At 57.0% G+C, this 27719-nt stretch overlaps 1 protein-coding gene across 1 annotated transcript in view; it reads left to right on the forward strand.

Annotated features, from left to right (window-relative positions):
- PRKD2 (protein kinase D2) overlaps positions 1 to 27719 on the forward strand; it is a 32708-nt gene that overhangs the window by 3984 nt on the left and 1005 nt on the right. Inside the window, exons 2-17 of the mRNA XM_039510993.1 lie at positions 8810 to 8948; positions 10471 to 10602; positions 11493 to 11647; positions 12200 to 12401; positions 13306 to 13386; positions 13641 to 13794; positions 14398 to 14515; positions 20122 to 20199; positions 21128 to 21398; positions 22025 to 22077; positions 23245 to 23317; positions 23734 to 23840; positions 24231 to 24392; positions 25334 to 25432; positions 26312 to 26579; positions 27194 to 27279. Of these exons, the coding sequence (XP_039366927.1) occupies positions 8810 to 8948; positions 10471 to 10602; positions 11493 to 11647; positions 12200 to 12401; positions 13306 to 13386; positions 13641 to 13794; positions 14398 to 14515; positions 20122 to 20199; positions 21128 to 21398; positions 22025 to 22077; positions 23245 to 23317; positions 23734 to 23840; positions 24231 to 24392; positions 25334 to 25432; positions 26312 to 26579; positions 27194 to 27279 (2178 nt within the window). The remainder of the gene's footprint in view (positions 1 to 8809; positions 8949 to 10470; positions 10603 to 11492; positions 11648 to 12199; positions 12402 to 13305; positions 13387 to 13640; positions 13795 to 14397; positions 14516 to 20121; positions 20200 to 21127; positions 21399 to 22024; positions 22078 to 23244; positions 23318 to 23733; positions 23841 to 24230; positions 24393 to 25333; positions 25433 to 26311; positions 26580 to 27193; positions 27280 to 27719) is intronic.

Consider the following 27719-nt stretch of genomic DNA (forward strand, 5'->3'; position numbering starts at 1 on the left):
TGATCTACCACAGGCTGGGTCCTATGGGGGTGGGGGGCACTGAACCAAGGTAGAAAGAAGAGCTCTTGGGGGGCCTCCAAGAGACCAGATGCATTGTGAAGAGCAAGGCCCTGCTGGCCTCATCTTCCAGCTTTGAATCTGTAGCTAACTGGGGTGGACTTTGAATTCCTGGGATGTTATCAGGGACTGGGCCCTGCCCATGGAATACGCTCTGGCCCGGCGTGTCTGTGCATGGCTGCCCTCTGCTGGGCGGCATCAGAACCGCTCACTCGTGTGTCATAGCCTCGCTGCTCGTGGAGATTCTCTGATGGTGCTGGGCTTTCCGGGGAGGGGGCCTGGGTTCTGTCCTTGCTGCTGTCGTGAGGTCGGGAGGCCAAAGTCTTGAGAGGCTACGGGTTTTGTACATTACATGAGACAACAGGAATGGGAGTGAAGCATCATGACAGGTGAGGGCTGGAGGGTCTTTCAGGCTGCTGGATTTTAACCCTTTTGGACTGGATAATATAATCTAAAAATCCAAATCTAGGTGAAGTGTCTTTTTAAAACAGTAACACTCAGGGCCGGTGCTTACATTAGGCGACCCTAGGCAGTCGCCTAGGGCGCCAGGATTCGGGGGGCGGCATTTTGTGCACTCCCCATAGGATGCACGGGAGCTTCCGGTTCCGCTCCTGTCGCGCCGCCGAAGAAGGACCTTCTGCCGACGTGCCGCAGAAAACAGCGGCAGGCAATTGAGCAGCTCAATGACTGCCACTGTCGCCTGTGGCATTTCGGCAGAGGGTCCTTCTTCGGCGGCGCGATGGGAGCGGAACCGGAAGCTCCCGCACGCCCCGTGGGGAGCGCACAAAATGCCCCCCCCCCGAATTCTGCCTAGGGCGCCAGAAAGCCTGGCGCCGCTCCTGGTAACACTCAAAACCATTTTTCGCCGTATTTTTTTTTTTTAAATCCTGTTTGTACAAATATCAAACCTTAGATTTTAGGCCTCAAAAGCAGCCAAGTGTCCCCAGGAATAGTAAATAATTATTATTGAACAGAATGTGGTAGCACATAGAGATGTCTAGTTTGTGCCCCATTGTGTCAGGTGCTGTACAAAACATGGCAAAAACAGCAAGTCTCTGCCCCGGAGAGCTTCCAGTGTAAAAGACTCGACCTACCAGCAGGGTGAGACCTAATTAATATAGCTTCTAAGTGGTTACTATAGTATTAATGTAGCTAAATAATTAGCAGAGCTGCTCATTATATTCTCTTTTGCTCACACTTCACCCAGAAATGATTCCAAATAAATTTACAATTCTCGCCATTGTATTGCAAATCTTGTGAGACTTTGGGTTTCTTCCCCCTCCTCCCATAAATCTCCAACTGCAGGAGTCAGGTTATTACCTGCGAATCTCAGTTTACATTTTTTTGTTTTTAAAATGTAAGTTCTTGTGGTTGTGGACTTAAGCTTGAAAATATGGGCCCTGAGATTCTATTATATCAGAAGGCAAATAAATAACCCCAAATCTATTAGTTTAAAAAAATCTCATGATTTTTTAAGACAGTCTCATGATTCTTGGGGCCACTTTTTTATACAGTGTGTATATAGGACACTTTATCCCTATGATCGATCGATCTATCTATCTACATGCAAACACCCCCCACCCCTATTTTGTATCCATCCATCTGTCCTAATCCGGCTCTCGTTACCACAGTGCTGCTCTGCTCACAATATTTAATACATTTATTTATGTAAATGCCTCTGCTTCTGGGGTGGAAGGAACGCAGCTCTCTGAGTGCCATGGAGACGCTGCCCAGTCTTGTGGGGTGGGGAAGTGAAGAACTGTTCCTCCCCTTACCCCTACAGGAAGGATTCAGGCTGGACAATTGTCCCGGCCCCACGGCGGATTAGGTCTGACGCCGACACGGGTCTAGCAGCCCGGCTCATAGTCTCATTGACAGTCACAAGTGGGTGGGACCGTTGGTTTACAGGGGGTTCAGCTGTTCAGCTCCCCCTGATTCACTAGGGGGGAAGTGCGCCTCCGACTGACCCACCCGCACCGCTCCCTGCAGCCTGGGATCTATGGGCAGCCCGTGGCTGCAGGGCGCAATGCTGCAGCTTGCACCGTTGACCCTGTGGTTGACCCTGTGGGAGTGGGTGGAGGAGGATGCTGTAATTAGCCCCCCTGCAGCTGACGCCACCCTGTCTCCCTGCACCTGGGAAGCAGCTGCTCCCCTTGGCCCGCCTGCTCCGAAACACCCATCCACGGGGTTAATCTCCTGTGTGAGCATCGAGATGGGCAGCCGTGGTGGTGGGATCCAGGGATGCATGGCAGTGCTGGAGCCGGAGTCTCCTTGCACCACAGGCCTGGAAAGGAAAGCTAGGCCCCAGGGGCACACTTTGAACTCGGCATCCTGTTAGGTGGGAGTTACCCTGAGTAGCGGGGTTCAGTGGTTAGAGCAGGGTGGCTGGGATTCCTGGGTTCTTTTCCCAGCCCTGCTTCTGTCTAACTCAGCATCCTTGGACAAGGCACTTGGCCTCTGCTGTTCCTCAGTTTCCCCCCTGTGTGGTGGCTCCACGCAGCCTCCTGCCGCCCAGGCCAGAGCTGCCGTTGCTGCATGGAGGAGCCTGGCTCCTCAGAGGAGGAACCGGGGGTGGGGTTGGGGGGGGAGTGCAGCGTCGGCACCTGCGCCCAGCCCTTTGCTGAACTCTCTGGGCCCCGGGCCAAGAGCCCTGCTTCTAACCACGTCCTGACAACAGGCAGCCGGCTGCAGCCGCAGAGCTGGGGCATGAGTCCTTTCCCCGAGGTCCCTCGTGGGCTCCTTGCCTCCCCCTTGCCCAGAACCGACTAGGCCTTGGCCCTGTTCAACCCAGCTTGACATGCAGCTTCCTCAGCCCAGCCCCAGCCCCTCTCCTGCTTGGCTCCAGCTCTCTGGGGCAGCCTTCCCTTCCTGTCTTCGGTGGCCTCCAGCCCGGTGGTATCCGGGCACCACACACTCTGTGGTGTATTTCTCCTCATAAGCCCTCCCTCTGAGGCAGGGTGGTGCTGTTCCCCCCACACCCCATGTTATAGATGGGGAAACTGAGGCACAGAGGAGCTAAGTGACTTGTCCAAGGTTGCACAGAGGAGTCTGTTGCAGAGCTGGGAACTGAACCCGGGTCTCTTGAGTCGTCGCCCAGCCCCTTCCCCACCTGGCCCTTCATGTCTTTAGTCATGTCACCCCCTAAGCCCGGGGCACATCACGGTTACACCCCCATCCCAGTCCTATGGCTCCTACTTCACGTCCCAAGATTCCCCATGTCCTGCTCAGTAGTACCCTGCCCCCACTTGCCCACACCCGGAGGGTAAGATGTTGAGGGAAGGTTTGTCTGTCTTCCTTCCCCTCCTTCCATCCGCAGTACCCCGTCTGTCCTCCTGTCCATCCTTCCGTCCTCTGCCTGTCTGTCCTTCTGTCCATCTGTCCTCCTGTCCCTCCTTCGTCCACTGCCTATCTGTCCATCTGTCCCTCCTTCTGTCCACTGTCCATCTGTCCTTCTTCCGGACACTGTCTGTCCATCTGTCCTTCTGTCCATCTGTCCTCCTGTCCCTCCTTCCATCCACTGTCTGTCTGTCCATCTGTCCTTCTGTCCATCTGTCCTCCTGTCCCTCCTTCCATCCACTGTCTGTCTGTCCATCTGTCCTCCTGTCCCTCCTTCCGTCCACTGCCTGTCTGTTCATCTGTCCTCCTGTCCCTCCTTCCGTCCACTGCCTGTCTGTTCATCTGTCCTTCTGTCCTCCTGTCCCTCCTTCTGTCCACTGTCCATCTGTCCTCCTTCCGGACACTGTCTGTCCATCTGTCCTTCTGTCCATCTGTCCTCCTGTCCCTCCTTCGTCCACTGCCTGTCTGTCCATCTGTCCTCCTGTCCATCCTCCCGTCCAGTGTCTGTCTATCCATCTGTCCTTTGATCCATTCACTGTCTTATCTATCCACCTGTTCTTCTATCCATCCTTCCAGCTCCTGTCTACCCATCCGCCCATCCATCCACCCATCCATCCGCAATATCCTATCTGTATTCCTCCTTCCATCCACTGTGTGTGTCTGTCTGTCCATCTGTTCTTCTATCCATCCTTCCACCCATCCACTGTCTGTCTGTCTCTCCATTTTATACTCCTCTCCACCTTTCAACCTCCCTCTCTGCCCATCCACCCACGCTGGGGCTGGCTATCTCAGCGCAGATCGGTCTGTCTCTCAGCCTCCTGGTCTCAAAGAGAGGAACCTGCTTTTCCGAGTTGCCTGTTGCTGCAGCAGGCTTAGTTCTGTCCGTGTCAGCCTTGGGGGTGTGCGCTGAGCTCTCTGGACAGCTCCCCCTGCGAGTGAGGGGTTTTATTGTCGCTTGGCTCGTCATGAGAATGAGCTGGGCGGTTGTGAGGGGAAGGGGAGTGTCTCTGCAGAATCGTCATGGTGGCATTTTGGGTTCTCTGCAAGAGCTGAAGTGGGGTGCTTTGATCCGGGTCCCAGCACCTCTGAACCTGCCCTGGAGTGGGGAGTTGGGTTCAGAGAGCCGGCCCCATGCAAGGGGGGTCTTGCTCCCCTGAGCTGAGCTTGCAAGTTGGCTGATCAGGGTGCATCTGTGGGTGTGTGAGGCGACTCCTCCTCCTGGCGCCGGTGGAGTGGAACGGGCTGGGCCCTGCTTGGGCAGGAGGAAGGAAGGAAGGGGCCGGAGATCAACTGGAACCAGATCGCTCCTCGCCGGGGCCATCTCAGAGCCAAAAATAACCCCGCAGATTTGCATAAGCAGCTGGAGGGAGAACGCGTTAGCCCCTGTGCCCAGGCTGCCCTTTGTGGGCTCTGCCATCAGATGGGGGGCACCCTGCCAGGTGACACTGGGGGAGCCAGAGCACTCAGTCCCACTGTACCGCTGGGGAAACTGAGGCACGGGGGAGCTGACATGAGTCTGTCTGCAGCAGAGCAGGGCACCTGTGCATCAGACCCTCATCCCCTCCTGGCCGGAGGAAGCCATTGGGGCAGCCGTGGGGCCTTTGGCCTGGGATCCTTTCTGTCTCTTCCAGACCCTTAAACACCCCCTGTGCCAGCCTCATCTCCTGGCACCAGCGTTGCCTTGGGGATGGATCTGGGTGGGGAGCTCTCGGAGCAGAGGAGGGGATGCGCTAATGGGTCGCCGGGCCTTGTCTTTCCTCCCCAGCTCCTGACCATGAGTGGGACCCCCAAAGTCCAGGCAGGGCTCAGCAGTCATGGAAGGTCCTGGGGGGCAGCTAGACATTCACAGCAATGCAACCACTGCTCCTCACCAGCCGCTGCAGCTCCTGTGAGCTAGGGCTTACAGCAGGGGGGGCTGGGAGCCAGGACTCCTGGGTTCTGTCCCCAGCTCTGGGAGAGGGGTGGGGTCTGATGGGGGGCAGGGCTGGGAGTCGGGACTCCTGGGTTCTATTCTGAACTCTGTCATTGATTCGCTGTTTGAGCTTGGGTGAGTCACTTGCCACCAGGGGCGGCTCTAGGAATTGCGCCGCCCCAAGCAGGGCGGCACGCCGCGGGGGGCGCTCTGGCGGTCGCCGGTCCCGCGGCTCCGGTGGACCTCCCACAGGCACGCCTGCGGATGCTCCACCGAAGCCGCGGGACCAGTGGACCCTCTGCAGGCACGCCGGCGGATGCTCCACCGAAGCTGCGGGACCAGAGGCCCCTCTGCAGGCACGCCTGCGGGAGGTCCACGGGCAGCGGGACCAGCGCCCCCTGCAGCAGGCCGCCCCTGCGGATGCTCCACCGAAGCCGCGGGACCAGCAGACCCTCTGCAGGCATGCCTGCGGGAGGTCCACCAGAGCCGCCTGCTGCCCTCCCGCGGCACGCCGCCCAAGCGCGCGCTTGGCGCGCTGGGGTCTGGAGCCGGCCCTGCTTGCCACCTCTGTGCTTTGGTTGCTGAATGTAGGCCTGGCTGCTTAGCCAGCTGGCGGCTCCCTGGCCCTGCCCCTCTCTGACTCAGAAATGGGTGGGGGTGTGTTGGGCTGTATATGCCCCCATGCAGAGGCGCACTGGGCTCGGGGTGTTCCCTGCCAGCCAACAGGGTATGGAGCTGCCGTCTGCTGGATGTTGGGTCTGGTGAGCTGCAGGAGGGGCTCTGAAAAGCATAAAAATGGCCATCCTGGGTCAGACCAGTGGTCCATGTAGCCCAGGGTCCTGTCTTCCGACAGTGGCCAATGCCAGGTGCTTCAGAGGGAATGAACGGAACAGGTCATCATCAAGTGATCCATCCCTTGTTGTCCAGTTTCAGCTTCTAGTAGATTTAGCAAAAAGAACAGGAGTACTTGTGGCATCTTAAAGACTAACAAATTTATTTTAGCATGAGCTTTCATGAGCTGCAGCTCACTTCTTCGGATGCATAGAATGGATTATACATACAGAGAACATGAAAAGGTGGAAGTATGCATACCAACAGGCAGAGTCTAATCAATTGAGATGAGTTGCATATTAATTCAAGTACCAATGCTTGACACTCTTGGCTAATAGCCATGGAGGGACCTGTCCTTCAGGAACTGATCTCATTCTGTTTTAACCCAGTTATACTTTTGTCCTTCACAACATCCCCTGGCAATGAGTTCCACAGGTTGACTGTGCGTTCTGTGACGAAGCACTTCCTTCCGTTTGTTTTAAACCCGTTGCCTATTGATTTCATAGGGTGAGCCCCCTGGGTCTTGTTACCTGAAGTGGTAAATAACACTTCCCTAGTCATTTTCTTCACACAAGTCATGATTTTATAGAACTCTGTCATATCCCCCATAGTCATCTCTTTCCCAAGCTGACCAGTCCCAATCTCCTCATATGGAAGCTGTTCCATACACTTAGTCATTTTTGTTGCCCATCTCTGTCCCGTTTCCAATCATATCTCTTCTTTGAGATGGGACGACCAGAACTGCAGGCAGTATTCAAGGGATGGGCGTACCATGGATTTCTATAGGGGGCTTATAACGTTCTCTGCCTTATTATCTGCCCCTTTCCTAATGGTTCCTAATATTCTGTTCGCCTTTCTGGACTGTCCTGCATGTTAAGCTGGTCTTTTCAGAGAACTATCCGCAATGACTCCAAGATCTCTTTCTTGAGTGGGAAAAGCTAATTTAAACCCCATCATTTTGTATGTAAAGTTGGGATTATTTGCATTATATGCATTGCTTTGCATTTATCAACGTTGAATTTCATCTGCCATTTTCTTGCCCAGTCACCCAGTTTGGTGAGTCCCTTTGTACCTCTTCACAGTCTGCTATGGACTTAGCTATCTTGAGTAATTTTGTATTGTCTGCAAACTTGCCACCTCACTGATCACCCCTTTTACCAGATTATTTAGGAATATCTTGAACAGCCCAGCCCAGTACAGATCCTAGGAGGACCCTGCTATTTACCTCTCTCTACTGTGAAAACGGACTGTTTATTCCTACCCTTTATTTCTGTCTTTTACACAGTTACTGATTCATGAGGGGCTCTTCCCTCTTATCCTGTGACTGCCTAAGAGCCTTTGGTGAGGGACCTAGTCAGAGGCTTTGTGAAAGTCCAAGTCCACTGTATCCACTGGATCATTCTTGTCTACGTGTTTGTTGACACCCTCAAAAAATTCTAATAGATTGGTGAGGCGTGATTTCCTGTTACAAAAGCTGTGTTGACTCTTCCCAACATATCGTGTTCATCTGTGTGTCTGATAATTCTGTTCTTTACTCTAGTGTCAATCAATTTGCCTCGCCCTGAAGTTAGACTTAACCGGCCTGTAATTGCCTCTGCAGCCTTCTTGAAAACTCGGTGTCACAGTAGCTCTCTGCCAGTCGTCTGGTTCAGAGGCTGATTTAAGCGATAGGTTACCTACCATAGTTAGTAGTTCTGCAATTTCATATTTGAGTCCCTTCAAAACTCTTGATCTGCTTATTACTTATTTGGTGGCTTATTACTGTTTAATTTATCAGTTTGTTCTGAAACCTCCTCTAGTGACATCTCAATCTGGGACCGCTCCTCCGATTTGTCACTGAAAAAGAATGGCTCAGGTGTGGGAATCTCCCTCACCTATTCTGTAGTGAAGACAGATGCAAAGAATTCACCTGGCTTCTTCTCTGCAATGCCTTTGTCTTCCTTGAGTGCTCCTTCAGCACCTTGATTATCCGGTGACCCCACTGATTGTTCGGCCCACTTCCTGCTTCTGATGTTCGTACAAACAGTTTTGCTGCTAGTTTTTGTGTCTTTTGATAGTTGCTCTTCAAATTCTGTCTTGGCCGGCCTAAATATACTTTTACACTTGCCGGAGTTTATGCTCCTTTCTGTTTTCCTCGGTTGGATTTGACTTCCAGTTTTTAACAGATGTCTTTTTGTCTCTAGCTGCCTATTTCACTCTGCTGTTTAGCCATGATGGCATTTTTTGGGTCCTTTTACTGTTGTTTGTTTGTTTGTTTGTTTGTTTGGGTTTTTTTGGGTGTGCATAAATTTAGTTTGAGCCTCTGTTATGGTGTTTTCAAAAAGTTTCCATGCAGCTTGCAGGCATTTCACCCTTGTGACTGTTCCTTTTAATATCTATTTAATTAGCCTCGTCATTTTGGTGTAGTTCCCCCTTTTTGTAGTTAAATGCTGCTGTGGTGGGTTTCTTAGGGGTTTCCCTCTCTACACTGATGTTAAATTTAATCGCCACATGGTCTCTATCACCAAGTGGTTCAGCCATATTTGCCTCTTGGACCGGATCCTGTGCACCACGTAGGGCTAAATTAAGAATGGCCTCCGCAGGGTATTTACCGCATGGCTCTGCTGAGTCCCCCAGCACTGAGCCATGATCTCCCCATCCCATGTCTGTCTGTCTGTCTGTCTGTCCTCACAGTTCCCAGAGTGCGGCTTCTACGGGCTCTATGACAAGATCCTGCTCTTCAAACATGACCTGTCGTCCGCCAACATCCTGCAGCTGGTGCGGGTGGCCGGAGACATCCAGGAGGGGGACTTGGTGGAGGTGGTGCTCTCAGGTAACACGCGCGGGTGTGTGGATGAGGGAGAGAGAGAAAAAGGGCTGTGTGGGAATCTACACGCTTTCTGCCCCCTGTTGGAGGGGATGGGCCCTGCTCTGTGTGTGTGTGTGTGTGTGTGTGTGTGTGTGTGCAAGTATGTGTTTTCCCTGCCGCCCCCTGGTGGGGCCCTGCTCTGTGTGCGTGTGTGTGTGTGTGTGTGCACGTGTGTGTTTTTCCCTGCCGCCCCCTGGTGGAGGGGATGGGCCCTGCTCTGTGTGTATGTGTGTTGTGACTTTGCTGCCCCCTGCTGGAGGGGTGAGCCATGTGTGTGTGTGTGTGTGTGAGTCCCTGCTGCCCCCTGCTGGAGGGGATGAGCCCTGCTCTGTGTGTGTGTGTGTGTGTGTGTGTGTGTGTGTGTTGTGACCTTGCTGCCCACTGCTGGAGGAGATGAGCCCTGCTCTGTGTGTGTGACACCACAACACAGTTGCCCTCCTTTCCTAGATGCTCACTAGCCCAGCCGAGCTCTTCCCACGCAGCCCGCTCCGCACTGGCTCGCACCTGCCAGCACCGTAGGCTGCCCAGCTGCCGATCCTGTCCGGGTGGCACTGTCGGGGCATTGCCAGCTTGTTCCCCAGCCCACGGCAGCCGATCCCGACTCGGTGGCGGCGGCTGCGTTGCTTGCACTGTGTTGGCAGAAGGCTGGGCGGACCGATGGGGCGCTGAGGGCTGGGAGGGGCAGAATGGGGCCACCCCCGGGGCTGGTGAAGCGGGTGTGACACCGGCACGATGCTGCCCCGTGGCACGTTGCCGTACGACAGGCAGGGCCTGGTTCGGGATGGTTCTTGGCTGGAGAGGACGGGACACAGTGCCACGGGGTGCTGGGAGATGGCAGAGGGACAGGACACGTCTCGGTGCCGGGGACCCTGGGAGAAGGCTGGGATATAGCGTCAGGTACCCAGGTACCCATCACGGCGTAGTCACTCCGGGGCTGTGGGTGGGGAGCTTCCCCACGCATGGCTGTGGGCCGCGTGCGGGCCCCTGGCTCCCTGGCACCATCGCTCTCCTCCGCTGCTCCCCGCCCACGGCTGCTTTCGCTCCTGCCGGTGCCCAGGTGCTGTTTTGAGTCAGGGCCGCCCGCGCGCGCCCCGGCAGGAAGTGGTTTGGGGGCCGGCTCCCTGGCACGAGACCTGGTGGGGGGAAGGGCAGGGGCGCAGCAGCTCCGAGGCCCGGGGTGATGATGTTTCCCCCCGCACCACCACCACCACCCGCAGGAAATCCTGCCCCGCAGCCGCCCAATCTGTGCCAGCGACCCCCCTGTGTTAGAGAATCCCCAGTGTCAGGGGCTCTCGCCAGCAGGGGGCACCCCTGGCACCAATAGGGGGGTCCGGCCACCGCCCAAAGCGGGGTGTTGGCTATGGATCGTTACGGGGAGGTGGGTGCAGGGAAGTGGATCCAGCCGGGCCCACGGACTCCCGGGGGCAGCCGGCGGGTCTGGACCGGGTCGCGCCGTGCCCTGAGCTCCCTCCCTCTCGTCCACCAGCCTCGGCCACCTTTGAGGATTTCCGGATACGTCCGCACGCCCTGAACGTGCATTCGTACCGTGCCCCGGCCTTCTGCGACCACTGCGGGGAAATGCTCTTCGGCCTGGTGCGCCAGGGCCTCAAGTGTGACGGTACGGAGCCCAGGGGGAGGGTGTGGGGGTGTCTCCCCATCTGAGCCCAGGGGACTGGCTGACTCGGCGGGGGGGTGGGGAATGGGACACGGGGCCTTTCCCCTGTAGGCGATGCCGGCTCTGATCTGGCCCCAGGACGGGGAACTGGCTGGCTCAGGGGGGTGGCTGTTTGTTGACCCTTGTGTGTAATGAGTTGAGGGGGGGTCTCGGCCCAGTTTGAAGGGGGTCCCACTGCACAAGCCAGCAGGTGAGAAACAACCCAAACTGTCCGCAAAGCCCCACAGACTGAGCAGACCCCTGCCTGCGGGGGGTGGGGTGGGTCGATCTCTCTAGGGTGGGGGCACCCCTATGCCCCTGGGGGGCGATCTCTCTAGGGTGGGGGCTGGCATCGCTTTTCACCACCCAGGTCACCTCTACCTGGCCTGCAGGGGTGGGGGGCCGGGGGCCTGGCACTGGGGAGCTCTGCTTTTGACCTTGGGGGCTCCAGTGCATGGCTGTGGTCCCTTCGCCAGGTGCCCTGTCCCAGCCCCGGGACGCAGCCAGAGACGGAGTCACTTAGCGTGTAGGTAATTAACCAACTTAATGCTTCACCTGGGCTCCCAGCCATCCCGTTAAACCAGCGTCCCAGCCAGATCCACGCTGGGGCCTGCCCCGCTCCTTGGGCTGGGACCGCTGCCCAGAGCCATGCTCCCCGCCTCCCCGTCCGTCTGTCTCTCTTACACTTAGATCGTAGGCTCTGTGGGGGAGGACTGCCTCGGTCTTCGGACAGTGCTATGGGGCTCTGATCCTGCCATGGGGCCCTGATCCCATACTGGGCCTCCCCCACCCTGGGGCCCTCCCGCCACCCATCCGGTCGGAAATGTGATGCAGGCGGCTCCTCCGTATTGCAGGTTGTGGCCTGAACTACCACAAGCGCTGTGCCTTCAACATCCCCAACAACTGCAGCGGGGCCCGCAAGCGCCGCCTCTCGGCCACCTCGCTGGCCACCTCGCAGTCCCTGCGTCTCGCCACCTCCGAGTCGCTGCCCTGCGCCCCCGACGAGCTGGTAAGAGCCCCTGCTGGGTGGGGATGGGGACCGCCCGGCCCTGCATCGCGGGCCAACCCCGGATATGGCGCTGGCCGTGCGTCGTGGCCACCTGAGCTGTGTGTCAGGCCTCCTATACTGCCCAGCTCAGGGAGATTCTTCTCAGGCTGGAGGGGCAGGGTCTGGGTGCTGGGGATGGGAGCGGTCTGGGGTCCATCCTCACTACTGCTGGGTAGTTTCGAGTCGTGGCTGGCCATGACCAAGGGTCATGCCCCAGGAAGAGTGGGGTCGGGGTGGATGGGCAGCCCTTGTCACAAGTTCAGGTCTCGACCCAGCTCTCAATGTACTGGGTCCTCAGCTGGAAGTCCCACCCCCCATCCCCAAGGGCGTTAACTGTCCTCCCCGTCCCATGGCAGTGCTAACTGGCCCCCTCTGTGGCTGCTGCAGCGCTGGGTTGGCCATGGAACCTGACTCCCCCTCCCCCGTGGCTGGTAGGGGGCCGGGCACGGGGCCTGTGTTCTGGGGCACGGAGCTCTTGCCTCCGTGGGTTATAATGCCCCCTCCCCCCCGCAGAGCCGGAGCTCCATGGAGACCTTGCCCCGCAGGCTCACCAGCACCTCCTACATCGGCCGCCCCATCGAGCTGGACAAGCTGTTCCTGTCCAAGGTCAAAGTGCCTCACACCTTCCTCATCCACTCGTACACCCGCCCCACCGTCTGCCAGTTCTGCAAGAAGCTGCTCAAGGGGCTCTTCCGCCAGGGCCTGCAGTGCAAAGGTGAGTGGGGGTCAGGTGGGAATCAGCCATGGGCCAAGGTAGGGAAAGGAGAGGGGAGCGCTGGGCACACACGGCCGGTGGAACTCCCTGCCACTGGAAGGTCCAGCGGTGCAGCTGGATGTAAGAAGGGGCTAGGCATTTTTATGGGAAAGGGCTTCCATTCTCATGCTTCAGGGCCTGGGATGAGTGTCAGAGGGGACAGGAAGGAGATTCTCCCCACCCGCTCCACACCCACCCCTAAAAGGGAGGAGTGAATGTGCTTTCCTTTGAAGCTTTCTTAATTGGCTGCTGTTGAGAGGTGGGACACCAGGTTAGATGGGCCCATGGGTCTGATCTGGGGTGACAGGGAGGGGGCGGGATACTGGGCTAGATGGGCCCATAGGTCTGATCTCGGTTGGCAGGGTGGCCGGGATACTGGCTATAGAACAGAAATGGCTCCACCCCGCTCTGAAATTATTCTTATTTATTAGGTGTGTTACGGCAGTTCCAAGGGGCTCCCGTCATAGACCAGGACCCCCTTGTGCCAGGCAGCTACTTCTGGGGTGGGACGTGACAGCTGTCTGACAGAGAACAGCAACAGCAGTGAGGGGATGGGAAGTGGAGGAGAAGCCCTCACCCAAAGGAGGGGGAGATTTTGGGAGGGGCAGGAATGGACACGGCTGGGGGGGTTTGGCTGAGACCCTGGGGCTCGCAGCCTGGCTGGTGCAAGGTGTCGGGGAGGGGGTTTGTGTCTTGTTCTGCCATCTCCCCGGGAGGGTGGGGGCACCGTCCCTGCTGCTGCACAGCGCCCCCTGGTGAGACGGTGGGGTACTGCAGGGCATTTTGGGAAGGGGGGCGGGACGGTGGAGAGACGGGGCTGGAGACCCCCATGCTGGCGCCCTCCTGATGCTCCCCCCTCTTTCAGACTGCAAGTTTAACTGCCACAAGCGCTGTGCCACCCGGGTGCCCAATGACTGCCTGGGCGAGACACTCTTCAACGGCGGGGGTGAGTGGCCGCCGTGCGCAGGCGGAGGGGATGGTGGGACGGTGTCTTGGCGCTACTGCCCGGGGGCTGGGGAGGGGGACGGGACTGGGGGTGGGGATCCAGCCCTAGGCCTGGCTCATACAGCGTGTGGGTCTCCTTCGTCCCCCTGCCTGCCCATGGGCTGGGATCCCAGCGTGGCAGGGTCCTGTGGGGCAGTTCTGGGGTTGCAGCCTGGCACCGGCAGGGCCCCACGGACTCTGGTGCTTCCCCCCCAGATGTGCCCATGGAAGACGCCAGCGACCTGAGCGACGCCGAGAAGAACTCGCTGATGGACGAATCGGACGACTCGGGCATTATCCCCGGCTCCCACTCGGAGAACGAGCTCCGCGGAGGGGACGACCCCGACGACAACGCCAGCAAATCCCAGGGGTACAGCCCTGCCCTCCGAATTGCCCCTGCCCTGCCCCTCCCTCCCCAGCATCCTGGGTGCAGGGCCAGAGTCCCCCTGGCTTCAGGCTACCACCAGCTGGCAGCTGCGTTTCCTGGTGTGGGGAGCAAATATCCCCTGACCACTTCACCTCTGGGTCTGGGGTACCTTCCCTGGGATTTCCTGTCCCCCCCTCCAGCTCTGATGACCCGCAGTTCTGATCCACAGCTACCCCGGCCCTGGGCTCCCCCCGCCACAGCTCTGCCCTTACCCCTCAGTCCTGACCCACAACCCCCCAGCTACCCCAGCCCTGGGCTCCCCCCGCCACAGCTCTGCCCTTACCCCTCAGTCCTGACCCCCAGCCCCCTAGCTACCCCAGCCCTGGGCTCCCCCCAGTTTCCACAGCTCTACCAATGCTCCTCCATCTTTACCTGCAGCCCCCTTCCTGCTATCTCAGTTCCGGGGTTCCCTCACCCACTGATCTGCTGATGCTCCTCAGTGCTGATCCGCAGCTCACCCCATCCCCGTTAGCCCAGCCCTGAGGTTCCCTGCCTCCTCTCCCCCCACCTCCCCGCAGCTAACGTGTCCGGTTGTTCTCCCCCCAGCGCCATGGGCTACATTCCGCTGATGCGGGTGGTGCAGTCGGTGCGGCACACAACCCGGAGGTCGAGCACAGCGCTGAAGGAAGGCTGGGTGGTTCACTATAGCAGCAAAGACACCCTGGTGAGTGGGGACCAGTTCCTCCGGGGAAGCCAGGCGCAAGAGCTGGCTGTCATGGGCTGCTAAACTGTATAATACTGCACCGTCACGAGGTGGTGCTGCGAGTAAGCTAACCTCAGCTGTACCTGGTGGATGCAGCCGGGGTGGGTAAGTGAGCTCCGCAACCAGGCCAGGTCTGGTGCAGGAGAATGAGGAGGTGCCAGGAGTGCGACTAAGAACAGAAACAGAAGCAACAGCAGCCAAGGTTGCAGACAGAAAAAACAAAAAGTTGCAGGATCTCATCAGCATGCCCCTCTTCAAAGCCCCACAGAACTTTATCTTTGACAAACCTTCACACTGGACAGACTGGAGACAACTGGTCCCCCCCTCCCCTCCACTACAGAAGGGATGTGGACAAATTGGAGCGAGTCCAGCAGAGGGCAACGAAAATGATTAGGTGCCCGGGGCACATGACTTACGAGGAGAGGCTGAGGGAACTGGGCTTATTTAGTCCGCAGAAGAGAAGAGTGAGGGGGGATTTGGTAGCAGCCTTCAACTGCCTGAAGTGGGTTTCCAAAGAGGATGGAGCTCAGCTGTTCTCAGTGGTGGCAGATGACAGAACAAGGAGCAATGGTCTCAAGTTGCAGTGGGGGAGGTCTAGGTTGGATATTAGGAAACACTATTTCACTAGTTGAGTGGTGAAGCACTGGAATGGGTTCCCTAGGGAGGTGGTGGACTCTCCTTCCTTAGAGGTTTTTAAGGCCCAGCTTGACAAAGCCCTGGCTGGGATGATTTAGTTGGTGTTGGTCCTGCTTTGACTAGGGGATTGGACTAGGTGACCTCCTGAGGTCTCCTCCAACCCTAATATTCTATGATTCTAAGATTTTACAAGATCTTGCATTGCTGCTAAGCTCCAAAAAGAAATTGGAGATATCCAGGTATCGTCTTTAGTGTGTGCTATGGGGAAGCAGGCAGAGTGTGTCTTTAAATCCTTTGACTTTAGTGAAACCAGTCACAGAGATGATGATGAAAAGGTTCTGGCAGTGTTTGATGCATACTTTATACCTCAGAGAAAAGTGGTGTATGAAAGAGCATGTTTCCACCGGAGAATTCAAGAACCAGGGGGAAATGTTGAAAGTTTTTAAGAGCTCTGCATGCATTGACTGAAAACTGTGTTTCTGGGAATGCAAAACATGAAAATATCAAAGACAGGCGTGTTGTTGGGTTAACAGATAAAAATCTTTCACAGCAGCTACGATTGAGGAGAGATTTAACCCTAGCCACAGCTATCCAGAGAGCAAAACAGTCAGAATTAGTCACACATCAGAACAAAAGGCAGGAGCAACTTGAAAAACCTAAAAGAAGCTTAGGCTCGGTCTACACTATGATGATGCACGTCCAGCTAGAGGCGCATGATGTAATAATTGCACCAAATATGGACATTTTGCAGCTGTTTGCTTCACCAAAGCAGTCAGGGAGTTGACTTGTATTACAGACAATCAAGAAACATGGCTTCTGGGATCTATCACTCGTGATGATGTAGAACCTGCCTGGAGAATGAAATTAAATATTCATGGCAAGCTCAGGAGCTGCCCCGACTTCACCTTTAAATTGACTCAGGAGCTGATGTCACAGTCATCTCAGAAGGGACTTACAATCACCTTTGACTTCTCCCAGAGCTGAAGTCACCTGATGTAGCTCTGAACTGCAGGGGCCAGTTCACCACAGAAACAACTTACAGAGACAAGAACTTTGGGTTCAGAGTCAGATCAAAGGATCAAAGACCCAGCCGCAACGTGGCAGCCATGATCTCCTGATTTTATAGGGACAGTCCTGATATTTGGGGATTTTTCTTATAAAGGTGCCTATTACCCCTCCCCCCCCCCACCCCGCCGTCCTGATTTTTCACACTTGCTATCTGGCCACTGTAGCCATGATGGGCCTAGCGAGGAGGGTGGAAGAACTCGACGGAGGATTTGATGATGATAGTCTTTTGAAAGGAGATCCAGGACAAATCAATGCAAGAGACAATGCTGAATCATACAGTGTACAAACACCTCTACCAGACAGACCATGGAAGAGATTAGCTGCAGATTTATGTAAATTCAGAGGATAGCGTTTTGTGGTTGTTGTGGGCTGTTTTTCCAGGTATATAGAGATAACGTCCTTGAAAGACGTAACGTTGCAGTGTTATCGAGAAACTGACATGCCCGTTCGCTCCTTTTGGCATTCAAAACAACCAGCGATGGACAACGAACCACAAAGCGCCGCAGCAGAATTTAAGTTATTCTGCACGAAATATGATTTTGATCATATTCCCAGCAGCCCACATAACCCACAAGCGATGGAGAGGCTGAGGGAGCTGGGCAGACAGCCAAGGAAATCCTGCTGCAGGACGATCCAGTCCAGTGCAACTCCTGATGGGAAGACAACGCAGAGCTACTGTTTCGACTTTGAAAAATAGCCTATCTCCAGATTGCCCCGTCGCGAAGAGAATAGCCAAATCGCGTAAAAAGGCTAAAAGAGCTAACGAACACTTTTATAACAAAAACAACGAGGAGTCCTGGTGGCATCTTAGAGACTAACAAATTTAGTGTGAGGTCAGTTTAACGAGACAATTCACTTAACAGCAGGATACCAAGGGAGGAGAAATAACTTTTGAAGTGGTAATGAGAATGGCCCATTTCAGACAGTTGACAAGAAGGTGTGCGTAACAGTAGGGAGAAATTAGTATTGGGGAAATTAAGTTTAGGTTTTGTAATGACCCAACCACTCCCAATCTTTATTCAGGCCTAATCTGGTGGTATCTAGTTTGCAAGTTAATTCCAGTTCTGCAGCTTCACGTTGGAGTCTGTTTTTGAAGTTTTTTTGTTGAAGAATGGCCACTTTTAGGTCTGTTATTGAGTGACCGGAGAGGCTGAAGTGTTCTCCTACTGGTTTTTGAATGTTATGATTCCTGATGTCAGATTTATGTCCATTTACTGTTTTTTGCATAGAGACTGTCCGATTTGGCCGAAGTACATGGCAGAGGGGCATTGCTGGCACATGATGGCATATATCACATTGGTAGATGTGCAGGTGAATGAGCCCCTGATGGTGTGGCTGATGTGGTTAGGTCCTATGATGGTGTCCCTTGAATAGATGTGTGGACAGAGTTGGCACCGGGGTTTGTTGCAGGGTTTGGTTCCTGGGTTGGTGTTTTTGTTGTGTGGTGTGTAGTTGCTGGTGAGTCTTTGCTTCAGGGTGCGGGGGCTGTCTGTAAGCGAGGACTGGCCTGTCTCCCAAGGTCTGTGAGCGTGAGGGATTGTCCCTCAGGATAGGTTGTAGATCCTCGATGATGCACTGGAGAGGATTTAGTTGGGGGCTGTAGCATAGGCGCCGACTCCGTGGGTGCTCCGGGGCTGGAGCACCCACGGGGAAAAACTAGGGGGTGCTCAGCACCCACCGGCAGCTCCCCGCCCAGCTCACCTCTGCCTCCCCTCTGCCTCCGCCTCCTTCCCTGAGCACGCCGTGTGCCCACTTTTTCCCCCCTAGCTCCCAGTGCTTGCGCCGTGAAACAGCTGTTTTGCGTGGCTGGGAGGGAGGGGGGAAGAGGGGGAACGCAGCGTGCCCGGGGAAGAGGTGGGGCTGAGGCAGGGATTTGGGGAAGGGGTCCAATAGGGGCAGGGAGGGGGTGGAGTTGGGGCGGGGACTTTCGGGAAGGGGTTGCGATGGGGGCAGGGCGGGGAAAAGGTGGAGTCGGGGTAGGGCCGTGGGTGGGGTGGGGGGCGCGAGCACCCACCGGCGCCAGGGAAAGTTGGCACCTATGGGCTGTAGGTGACGGCTAGTGGCGTCCTGCCACTTTCTTTGTTGGGCCTGTCTTGTAGTAGGTGACTTCTGGGTACCCTTCTGGCTCTGTCAATCTGTTTCTTCACTTCACCCGGTGGGGCTTGTAGTTTTAAGAATGCTTGATAGAGATCCTGTAGGTGTTTGCCTCTATCTGAGGGATCGGAGCAAATGTGGTTGTATCTTAGGGCTTGGCTGTAGACAATGGATCGTGTGATGTGGTCTGGATGGAAGCTGGAGATATGTAGGTAAGTATAGTGGTCAGTAGGTTTCCAGTATAGGGTGGTGGTTATGTGACCATCACTTATTAGCACAGTAGCATCCAGGAAGTGGATCTCTTGTGTGGACTGGTCCAGGCCGAGGTTGATGGTGGGGTGGAAATTGTTGAAATCTTGGTGGAATTCTTCAAGGGCCTCCTTCCCGTGGGTCCAGATGATGAAGATGTCATGAACGTAGTGCAAGCAGAGTAGGGGCATGAGGGGACGAGAGCTGAGGAAGCATTGTTCTAAGTCAGCCATAAAAATGTTGGCATACCGAGGGGCCATGCGGGTACCCATAGCAGTGCCGCTGTCGTGAAGGTATAAATTGTCCCCAAATCTGAAATAGTTGTGGGTGAGGACAAAGTCACAAAGTTCAGCCACCAGGTTTGCCGTGATGGTATCGTGGATGCTATTCCTGATGGCTTGAAGTCCATCTTTGTGTGGAGCGTTCGTGTAGAGAGCTTCTGCATCCATAGTGGCTAGGATGGTGTTTTTTGGAAGATCGCCAAAGGATTGTAGTTTCCTCAGGAACTACATTGCCAACATTTTTATGGCTGACTTAGAACAACGCTTCCTCAGCTCTCGTCCCCTCACGCCCCTGTTCTACTTTCGCTACATTACCGCTTCAAAAGTTATTTTCCTCCCTTGGTATCCTGCTGTTAAGTGAATTGTCTCCTTAAACTGACCTCACACTTGGTAAGGCAACTCCCATCCTTTCATGTGTTTATACCTGCTCCTGTATTTTCCACTCCATGCATCTGATGAAGTGGGTTCTAGCCCAGGAAAGCGTATGCCCAAATAAATTTGTTTCGTCTCTAAGGTGCCACAAGGACTCCTCATTGTTTTTGCTGATACAGACTAACACGGCTACCACTCTGAAACTTTTATAACAGACGTCACTCAGTTAGTTAGAGAACCTGGTGACTGTGTTCACGTCCAGTTGGGTAGAGAAGAAGGATGGACATCTCCAGCTGCCATAAAGAAAAAGAATTCAGCGCTCAAGTCATACGTGATCGAGACCAAAAGTGGAGACGTCAGCAGAAACCACCAACACTGATAGTTTGTTCCTCAGCAAGAGCAAACTGTGCAGATGGCGGCTGCAGGACAAGAAGACTCCTCAAGGTTTCCAAATTGACCACGGTCCGTCGTTGCAACTGCTGGCCAGCCAGATGGCCGAGTCGTTCCGCATTCTGGTCGTGTAACTAGAAAACCAGCAGGTTTCAGAGAGATGTGACAAACTGAGCCGCTGTGAATGGCACAGACAGCGTGACGGTGTAAATAGTGCACGTGGTCGGAAGGGAGGTGGAATGGGATGTTAAACCATATTAGACTGTTGAGACACTAGCTGCGTGTAACGTACTTTAGTTAAGCAAATCTTGGCTGGTTCAGGATCATGATGCCAGCCTGGGGTAGAGATGGACTGAGGGGGACCCCACTTCCCCCCCCGGAGCTGGGCTGTGACCATCTGCCTAGGGCCGAGCCGCCAGCCCCACGCAGTGGTAGACACCCCCATGGGAACTAAGTTCATTTCTTTCCCCTCCCCAGAGGAAGCGTCATTACTGGCGGCTGGACTGCAAGTGTATCACGCTCTTCCAGAACAACACCTCCAGCCGCTACTACAAGGTAAGTGCCCTGAGCAATTGTCCCTGATAGTCTGTTCCCCCAGCAGAGATGGAGATGCCCCCTCAGGGCCCACCGAGCCCTTCCCCACCCAAGGCAGAGTCATCCCCAACTGTCTGTTCCTCCTAGGGAGGTGGGGTATCCCAGGTGACTGTATCCCAGTGTCCCCAACCCTTCTCTTGGGGAGATGTTTCCCCAGCCTGGCTGATCAGGTTCTGCAGCTCCTCAACTGAGTTTCATGCTGTAAATCCCGGCTGTCTGTGTGTGTGTGTGTGTGTGTGTGTGTGTGTGTGTGTGTATTGTCACCACACCCTTTGTGTCAGCGGCCCCACACTGATGACTCAGGCTGCTCAAAAATCTTTGGACAAAAAAGTCCTTTTTCCGTCAAAAGACATTTTTGGCACCAAAAAAGGAAAAAAGTTTAATTGTTGAGGATTTATTTTTTTTAATGGAAATTCTCAGCAAAAAGGCACCCGCGGTTTTTTTTGTATGTTGAAGTGATGTCAAATTCCCACTGTCTCTTGAGTTCCCCTGCCCCTTCGTTTCCTTCCCCTTGGAAAAAGTTGGTGGGACGTGAAAGTGTGTGTTGTGGGGGGAAGGAGGGGGGGGAAGATTCCACTCTTTTCCTACTTTCCACTTGAAAAGTTTTGGGGGGAAATGTTTTCAAAAGTCTGAATTTCTCTCAGTTTTTTAAAACATTTTACAAAAATATTTCCTTTATTTCCCACTGTGGGGAAATAAAAGAAAGAACTTTCTTTCTTTCTTTCAAACAAAAAAAAATGGTGTGTGTTTGGGGAAGAGAAAATGAGGGAAATAAATGGGGTGGGGGAAACCCTGAAAATTCAGAGGGAAATCAAAGGGCCCAGAAGCCAAGCTGGGCCGAGCTACTCTGCATTCTGCCCCTGAGCTTGCGGGTGGGTTCCCGTTGCAGGAAATCCCGCTGTCTGAGATCCTGGCGGTGGAGCCGGCCCAGACCTTCGCCCTGGTGCCGCCGGGCGGCAACCCGCACTGCTTCGAGATCGTCACGGCCAACGCCACCTACTATGTCGGGGAGAACTGCGCCCCGGCCCCGTCCACCGCCAGCCAGCAGCACAGCGGGGTTGGGCTGGAAGTGGCCGTGGCCTGGGAGAGCGCCATCCGCCAGGCCCTCATGCCCGTCATTCTGCAGGATGCTCCCAATCCTCAGGGACAGACCCCCCACAGTGAGTGAGAGCCCCGAGGCCTGGGATGGGCTCTGGGGCAGTGGGGAGAGCGCCCCCTTCCCCGCTCCCTGCAGCACAGCGCCCCCTAGCACCGTGTTGGGTCGTTGGGGCCAGCGCTGACTGCGAGGGGAGAGCGCCCCCTACCGAGCCCCCACCCTGGTCCCTGCAGCACAGCGCCCCCTAGTGCCACACTGGGACATCGGGGTCGTAAAGAGCATCACCTCTCGGGTCACCATCACTGCTCCCTGCAGCGCTCCGGGTGTCTCCTATCCGAGTGCAGGCTGGTCCCTGTTGGGAGCCCAGCCTGAAGCACCAGCATCCAGTCAGACCCTTCTGGGCCTAGCCTGGCAGCGTCCCAAGTGTGGGAGGTGATTGCCCTGCAGGGGGCGACACCGTTCTCACCTGGGGAACACCGAGCCGGTCCTGAGCTCAGTCCTCAGATGCTGCAGCTCCCCGGGGATCAGGGTTAGGGACTGGGAAGGGGGCGGGGACTTGACACGCCGTTCCCCATGTAGGATTTCATGCCCTGGACACAGTATACGGGGGAGGGGGGAAGAATCCTGATTGGCTCAGGCCAGGCCTGTCTGGTGCCAGCTCCTAATCAAAGGCCCCTTTTCCCTTCCCAGGGCAGGCATCGCTCAGGATCTCCGTGTCCAACAGCCAGATCCAAGAGAATGTTGTGAGTAGAGGCCACGCCCCCTTTCTTTCTGCCACGCCCCCTTTCTTTCTGCCACGCCCCCTTTCTTTCTGCCACGCCCTTCTCTGTGTATGTCCAGACCCAGGAGAATGTGGTGAGTAGGGGTTCCCCCCACCCCATGGCTCTTTGTCTATATATAAAGAGTGGGAACATGAACCAACAGCTAAGGAGGAGCACAAAGGAATAGCACGAGCATGTAGGGACAAAACCAGGAAGGCTAAAGCACAAAATGAGCTACATTTAGCAAGCAACATAAAAGGCAATAAGAAGAGGTTGTGTGATTACCTCAGGAGCAAGAGAAAGATGAAGGAAAGTGGAGGCCCTCTCCTTAGCTGGGAAGGAGAACTAGGAACAGGCGACCTCGGGAAGGCGGAGGCGTTTATGCCTCTTCTGCATCAGTGGCCTCTGAAAAGGTTAATTTGTGACCAGAGACGTAACGCAATTAATGGTAACAACGCAAGGGAAGAAGTGCAAGCCAAAATAGGGGGAAAAACAGGTTAAATAAGATAGATATATTCGAGTGGTCAGATGAAATTCACCTGAGGGTACTTTAGTTGCTGGCTGAGGCAAAATCTCAGAACTGTTGACAGTTCTTTCAGAACTCCTGGAGCACGTCAAAGGCTTTGTGAAAGTCCAAGTACACTATATCCACCCAATCAGTCTTGTCCACATGCTTCAAAATATTCTAATAGATTGGTGAGGCGTGATTTCCCTTTGCAAAAGCCGTGTTGACTTTTCCCCAACATATTGTGTTCATCTCGGTGTCTGATAACTCTGTTCTTTACTCTAGTTTCAAGCAATTTGCCTCGTCCTGAAGTTAGTCTTAACCAGCCTGTAATTGCCTCTGCAGCCTTCTTAAAAACTCGGTGTCACATTAGCTCTCTGCTAGTCTTCTGGTTCAGAGGCTGATTTAAGCAATAGGTTACCTACCGTAATTAGTAGTTCTGCAATTTCACATCTGAGTCCCTTCAAAACTCTTGGTCCTGGTGACTTATTACTGTTTAATGTATCAGTTTGTTCTGAAACCAAATCTATTGACACTTCAATCTGGGACCCCGCCTGTCTCTATGTCCCGCCCCTACATGTGATGGACACCCTCCCACCCACCCCGGATGGGCCGACATGACCCTTTTTCTTGTGCCGTTGCAGGACATAGCCACAGTTTACCAGATCTTCCCGGACGAGGTCCTGGGCTCAGGGCAGTTTGGAGTTGTCTATGGAGGTGGGTTCAGGGGGAGGGCGGGATGCAGGGCCTGCCACTGAGAACCTCTGGGGTGGGGTGTTTGAACAGGGATCGCTCACCCAGCAGTGCACTGAGATGCAGCTGGCTCTGGGGTGGAGCACTGGTGGGGGCTGTTTAATAGCTGCACGGAGATGCTGCAGACCAGTTGGGAAGGGAAATGGAAGAAGACTCCTGTGTCCAACCCTATTTTGGATAGGGGAGATTAGCTGGTTTGGGGTGTTGGGAATGGGACATGGGGCCTTTCAACTCAAGGAGGCGCTGGGTCCAGTCTACCCCCAGAGTGGGGGAATGGCAGGGTCAGGGGGTGGGCAATGGGACACGGGGCCTCTCCCCTGCAGGGGGTGCCGGATCCCCTGGGACGAGGACTCTAATGCCTCTGTTCTGGCCCTCACCAGGGAAGCACCGTAAGTCGGGCCGGGACGTGGCAGTGAAGGTGATCGACAAGCTGCGTTTCCCCACGAAGCAGGAGAGCCAGCTGCGCAACGAGGTGGCCATCCTGCAGGTGAGAGGGGGACGGATGGACAGACAGTGACGGTGCTCAGCTCCTCGCTCCCCGGCCCTGGAGAGAGCACCCCCACCCCCCACGGGGCCTGCCTCGGCGGTCCTGGGGCTTGACTGGCTTAGGGGCATTTCTGAAAGCTGGCCCCGAGGTTGCTGCTCACTGCAGCGAATTGCACAGGTCTCAGCCCAGGTCCCAGCAGGGCAGGGAGACACGTGTTGAGCCGGCCGCTCTGGGGGAGGCTGTGCCGGGGGAGGCAGCACAGGGGCTGGGGTTTGCCTGGAGCTGGGTGGCTCATGGGGGTCACCAGCCCCAAGCTGGGGTGGGGCTGGAAGACGGGTGGATTCCCTGCCCCCAGCCCCCACTTTTATCCCTCCTGTCCCCGGCCCCCAGAGCCTCCGCAACGCAGGCATAGTGAACCTGGAGTGCATGTTCGAGACGCCCGAGAAGGTGTTTGTGGTGATGGAGAAGCTGCACGGGGACATGCTGGAGATGATCCTGTCCTCGGAGAAGGGCCGGCTGCCCGAGAGGCTCACCAAATTCCTCATCACCCAGGTGAGACACCCCCCCGCCCCCCGAACTGCCCCAGAACTGCGGCTTGTCCCGGGGGCCACTGGGTGGGGGAGTTCACCAGGATGGGCCAGGGGCACGCGGCTGTGTGTCCGTCTGGCTGGACGGGACTGGCCCTGATCCGTGTGTCCGTCTGGCTGGACGGGACTGGCCCTGATCCGTGTGTCCGTCTGGCTGGAGGGGACCGGCCCTGATCCGTGTGTCCGTCTGGCTGGACGGGACCGGCCCTGCGCTGTGCGTCCGTCTGGCTGGAGGGGACCGGCCCTGCGCTGTGTGTCCGTCTGGCTGGAGGGGACTGGCCCTGATCCGTGTGTCCGTCTGGCTGGAGGGGACTGGCCCTGATCCGTGTGTCCGTCTGGCTGGAGGGGACTGGCCCTGATCCGTGTGTCCGTCTGGCTGGACGGGACTGGCCCTGCGCTGTGCGTCCGTCTGGCTGGACGGGACTGGCCCTGATCCGTGTGTCCGTCTGGCTGGACGGGACTGGCCCTGATCCGTGTGTCCGTCTGGCTGGAGGGGACTGGCCCTGCGCTGTGTGTCCGTCTGGCTGGAGGGGACTGGCCCTGATCCGTGTGTCCGTCTGGCTGGAGGGGACTGGCCCTGATCCGTGTGTCTGTCTGGCTGGAGGGGCTGAGCTCTGCTCGGGGCGTGTCCCTGCTGCCCTCTGGGGTGCCCCAGCCCAGCCTGGTCCCTCAGCTCCTCCTTGGAGGGGACGGGGGGGTATAGGGGGAACAGGCAGCACCCCCTCCCCTCCCTCCAGCTGGCGGGGTCAGGCCTCCACCCCCCCAGGCTGCTCTGTCCCCCCTGCGCCCTGTGCCCCCTCCAGCCCCTGGGGGGGCCCCTGCTGGGCGGCTGGGGGGAAGGGCCCCGTAAGCTCTTGGGGCAGCCCTGGCCCCGCGCGCAACATCTGACCTGCCCCGTCCCGGCAGATCCTGGTGGCCCTGCGGCACCTGCACTTCAAGAACATCGTCCACTGCGACCTGAAACCGGAGAACGTGCTGCTGGCCTCCGCCGAGCCCTTCCCCCAGGTGAGACCCCCCCGGTTGGACTGCCCCACCCCCTGTACAGGGACCCCTCCCCCCACGTGAGACCCCCCCACCGGTCGGACTGCCCCACCCCCCTCTACAGGGACCCCTCCTCCATGTGGCCCCTTCCCCACGTGAGACCCCCTTCCCCTCCCGGTGGGACTGCCCCACCCCCTCCACAGGGACCCCTCCTCCATGTGGCCCCTTCCCCACGTGAGACCCCCACCGGTCGGACTGCCCTCCCCTCCACAGGGACCTCCCCTCCATGTGGCCCCTTCCCCACATGAGACCCCCACCGGTCGGACTGCCCCACCCTCCACAGGGACCCTTCCCCTCCATGTGGCCCCTTCCCCACGTGAGACCCCCACTGGTCGGACTGCCCCATCCCCTGTACAGGGACCCTCCCCCTCCATGTGGCCCTTCCCCACATGAGACCCCCTTCCTCCCCAGGTTGGACTGCCCTACCCCCTCCACAGGGACCCCTCCTCCATGTGGCCCCTTCTCCCAGGTGAGACCCCGGTTGGACTGCCCTACCCTCCACAGGGACCCCTCTCCCCAGGTACGACTGTCCCACCACTTTGAGCAGGGACCCTTCCCCAGATGAGACCTCCCCAGTCCCCTCCACAGGGACCCCCGTCCCCCCTGTGAGACCCCCCCCACAGCCCTCTGCAGGGACCCCTTCCCACTCCCTCTTCCCCTCTGCTGTTTGTGACACCCCCATCTCCCACCGTGGAGACCCCTCATCCCCCACAACTCCTGGGGCATTGGGGAGAGAGCCCCCCACCCTGCTCCCTGCAGCACAGCGCCCCCTAGCACCTCACTGGGGCATCTGGGCCAGGGGGAGAGCGCCCCCTGCTGAGACCCCTCCCCCGGCTCCCCCAGGTGAAGCTGTGTGATTTCGGGTTTGCCCGCATCATCGGCGAGAAGTCGTTCCGGCGCTCGGTGGTGGGCACCCCGGCCTACCTGGCCCCCGAGGTGCTGCTGAACCAGGGCTACAACCGCTCGCTGGACATGTGGTCCGTGGGTGTCATCATGTACGTCAGCCTGAGCGGCACCTTCCCCTTCAACGAGGACGAGGACATCAATGACCAGATCCAGAACGCCGCCTTCATGTACCCGCCCCACCCCTGGCGCCAGATCTCGGCCGGAGGTACCTGCCCTGGGGGGAGGGGGGATCTCGGCTGGAGGGACCTGCCCTGCGGGGAGGGGGGGATCTCGGCCGGAGGGACCTGTCCTGTGGGGTGAAAGGGGGATCTCGGCCGGAGGGACCTGCCCTGCGGGGAGGGGGGATCTCGGCCAGAGGGACCTGCCCCTGGCGAGAGAAGGGGAGGGGGGATCTCGGCTAGAGGGACCTGCCACCAGAGGGGGAGGGGGGATCTCGGCCGGAGGGACCTGCCCTGGGGGGCTGAGGGGGGCTCTCACTGGAGGACCAGTGTGTGTTCTGGTTTGGGGGGGGGGTGTCTCGTTGCCTCCTAGTGGCAGGACCCAGCCACTACAACAGCTGGCTGCGGACTCCCAGCTATGGGGTTTGCACCTCAAGCTCAAATGGCGGGGCGGGGGGGAGGCTCAGACTGCCTGCGAGGCGGCAACACCCCCAACTGACGCCCCCATCCCTGCAGCACAGCACCCCCAGCAGGAAGGCCTGTGTTGCTGGGGCACCATACCCACTATCCCCACACCCCGTGGCTTTCCCCAGGGCAGACTCGGGCCCTTCCTGCCCCCGCAGGCTGCTCCATGACTCCCCTGCGCTCTCTCCTCCTCCAGCCATCGACCTGATCAATAACCTGCTCCAGGTGAAGATGAGGAAGCGCTACAGCGTGGACAAGTCCCTGAGTCACCCCTGGCTCCAGGTATGTAGGGGTGGCCCAGCCGGGGCCTGACAGCCTCCCCCCAGACCCGGCAGCATCCCCCAGCCCTGCCCATGTCCAGAGCCGTTACCTAAGGGAACGCTCAGCAGGAGCGTTGCTATCGCTATGGAGAGGTGGGGAAACTGAGGCACGGAGAGGGGCTGGGACTTGCCTGAAACCTGGGAATGGAACCTAGGAATCCCAGCGCCCAGCCCCCTGCTCTAACCACTAGACGCCACTGCCCTCTTACACAGCTCACAGGCCTGCTGCTGTTGCCTCTGTGCCCAGTATGGTCCTGCAGCTGCTGCCCTTGGTTGCAGCAGCAGAAGGGATTACGGAGCCAGCTAGAGGTGGCGGCTCTGGTGGTCTCCAGCAGGGGTCAGCAGTGACACACACCAGCTGGCCCAGTGCAGGGCAGTTCTGGTGTTGTCCAGCAGGGGGAA

Source organism: Mauremys reevesii, linkage group 22 (assembly GCF_016161935.1).
Source record: "Mauremys reevesii isolate NIE-2019 linkage group 22, ASM1616193v1, whole genome shotgun sequence".
Classification (NCBI taxonomy): Eukaryota; Metazoa; Chordata; order Testudines; family Geoemydidae; genus Mauremys; species Mauremys reevesii.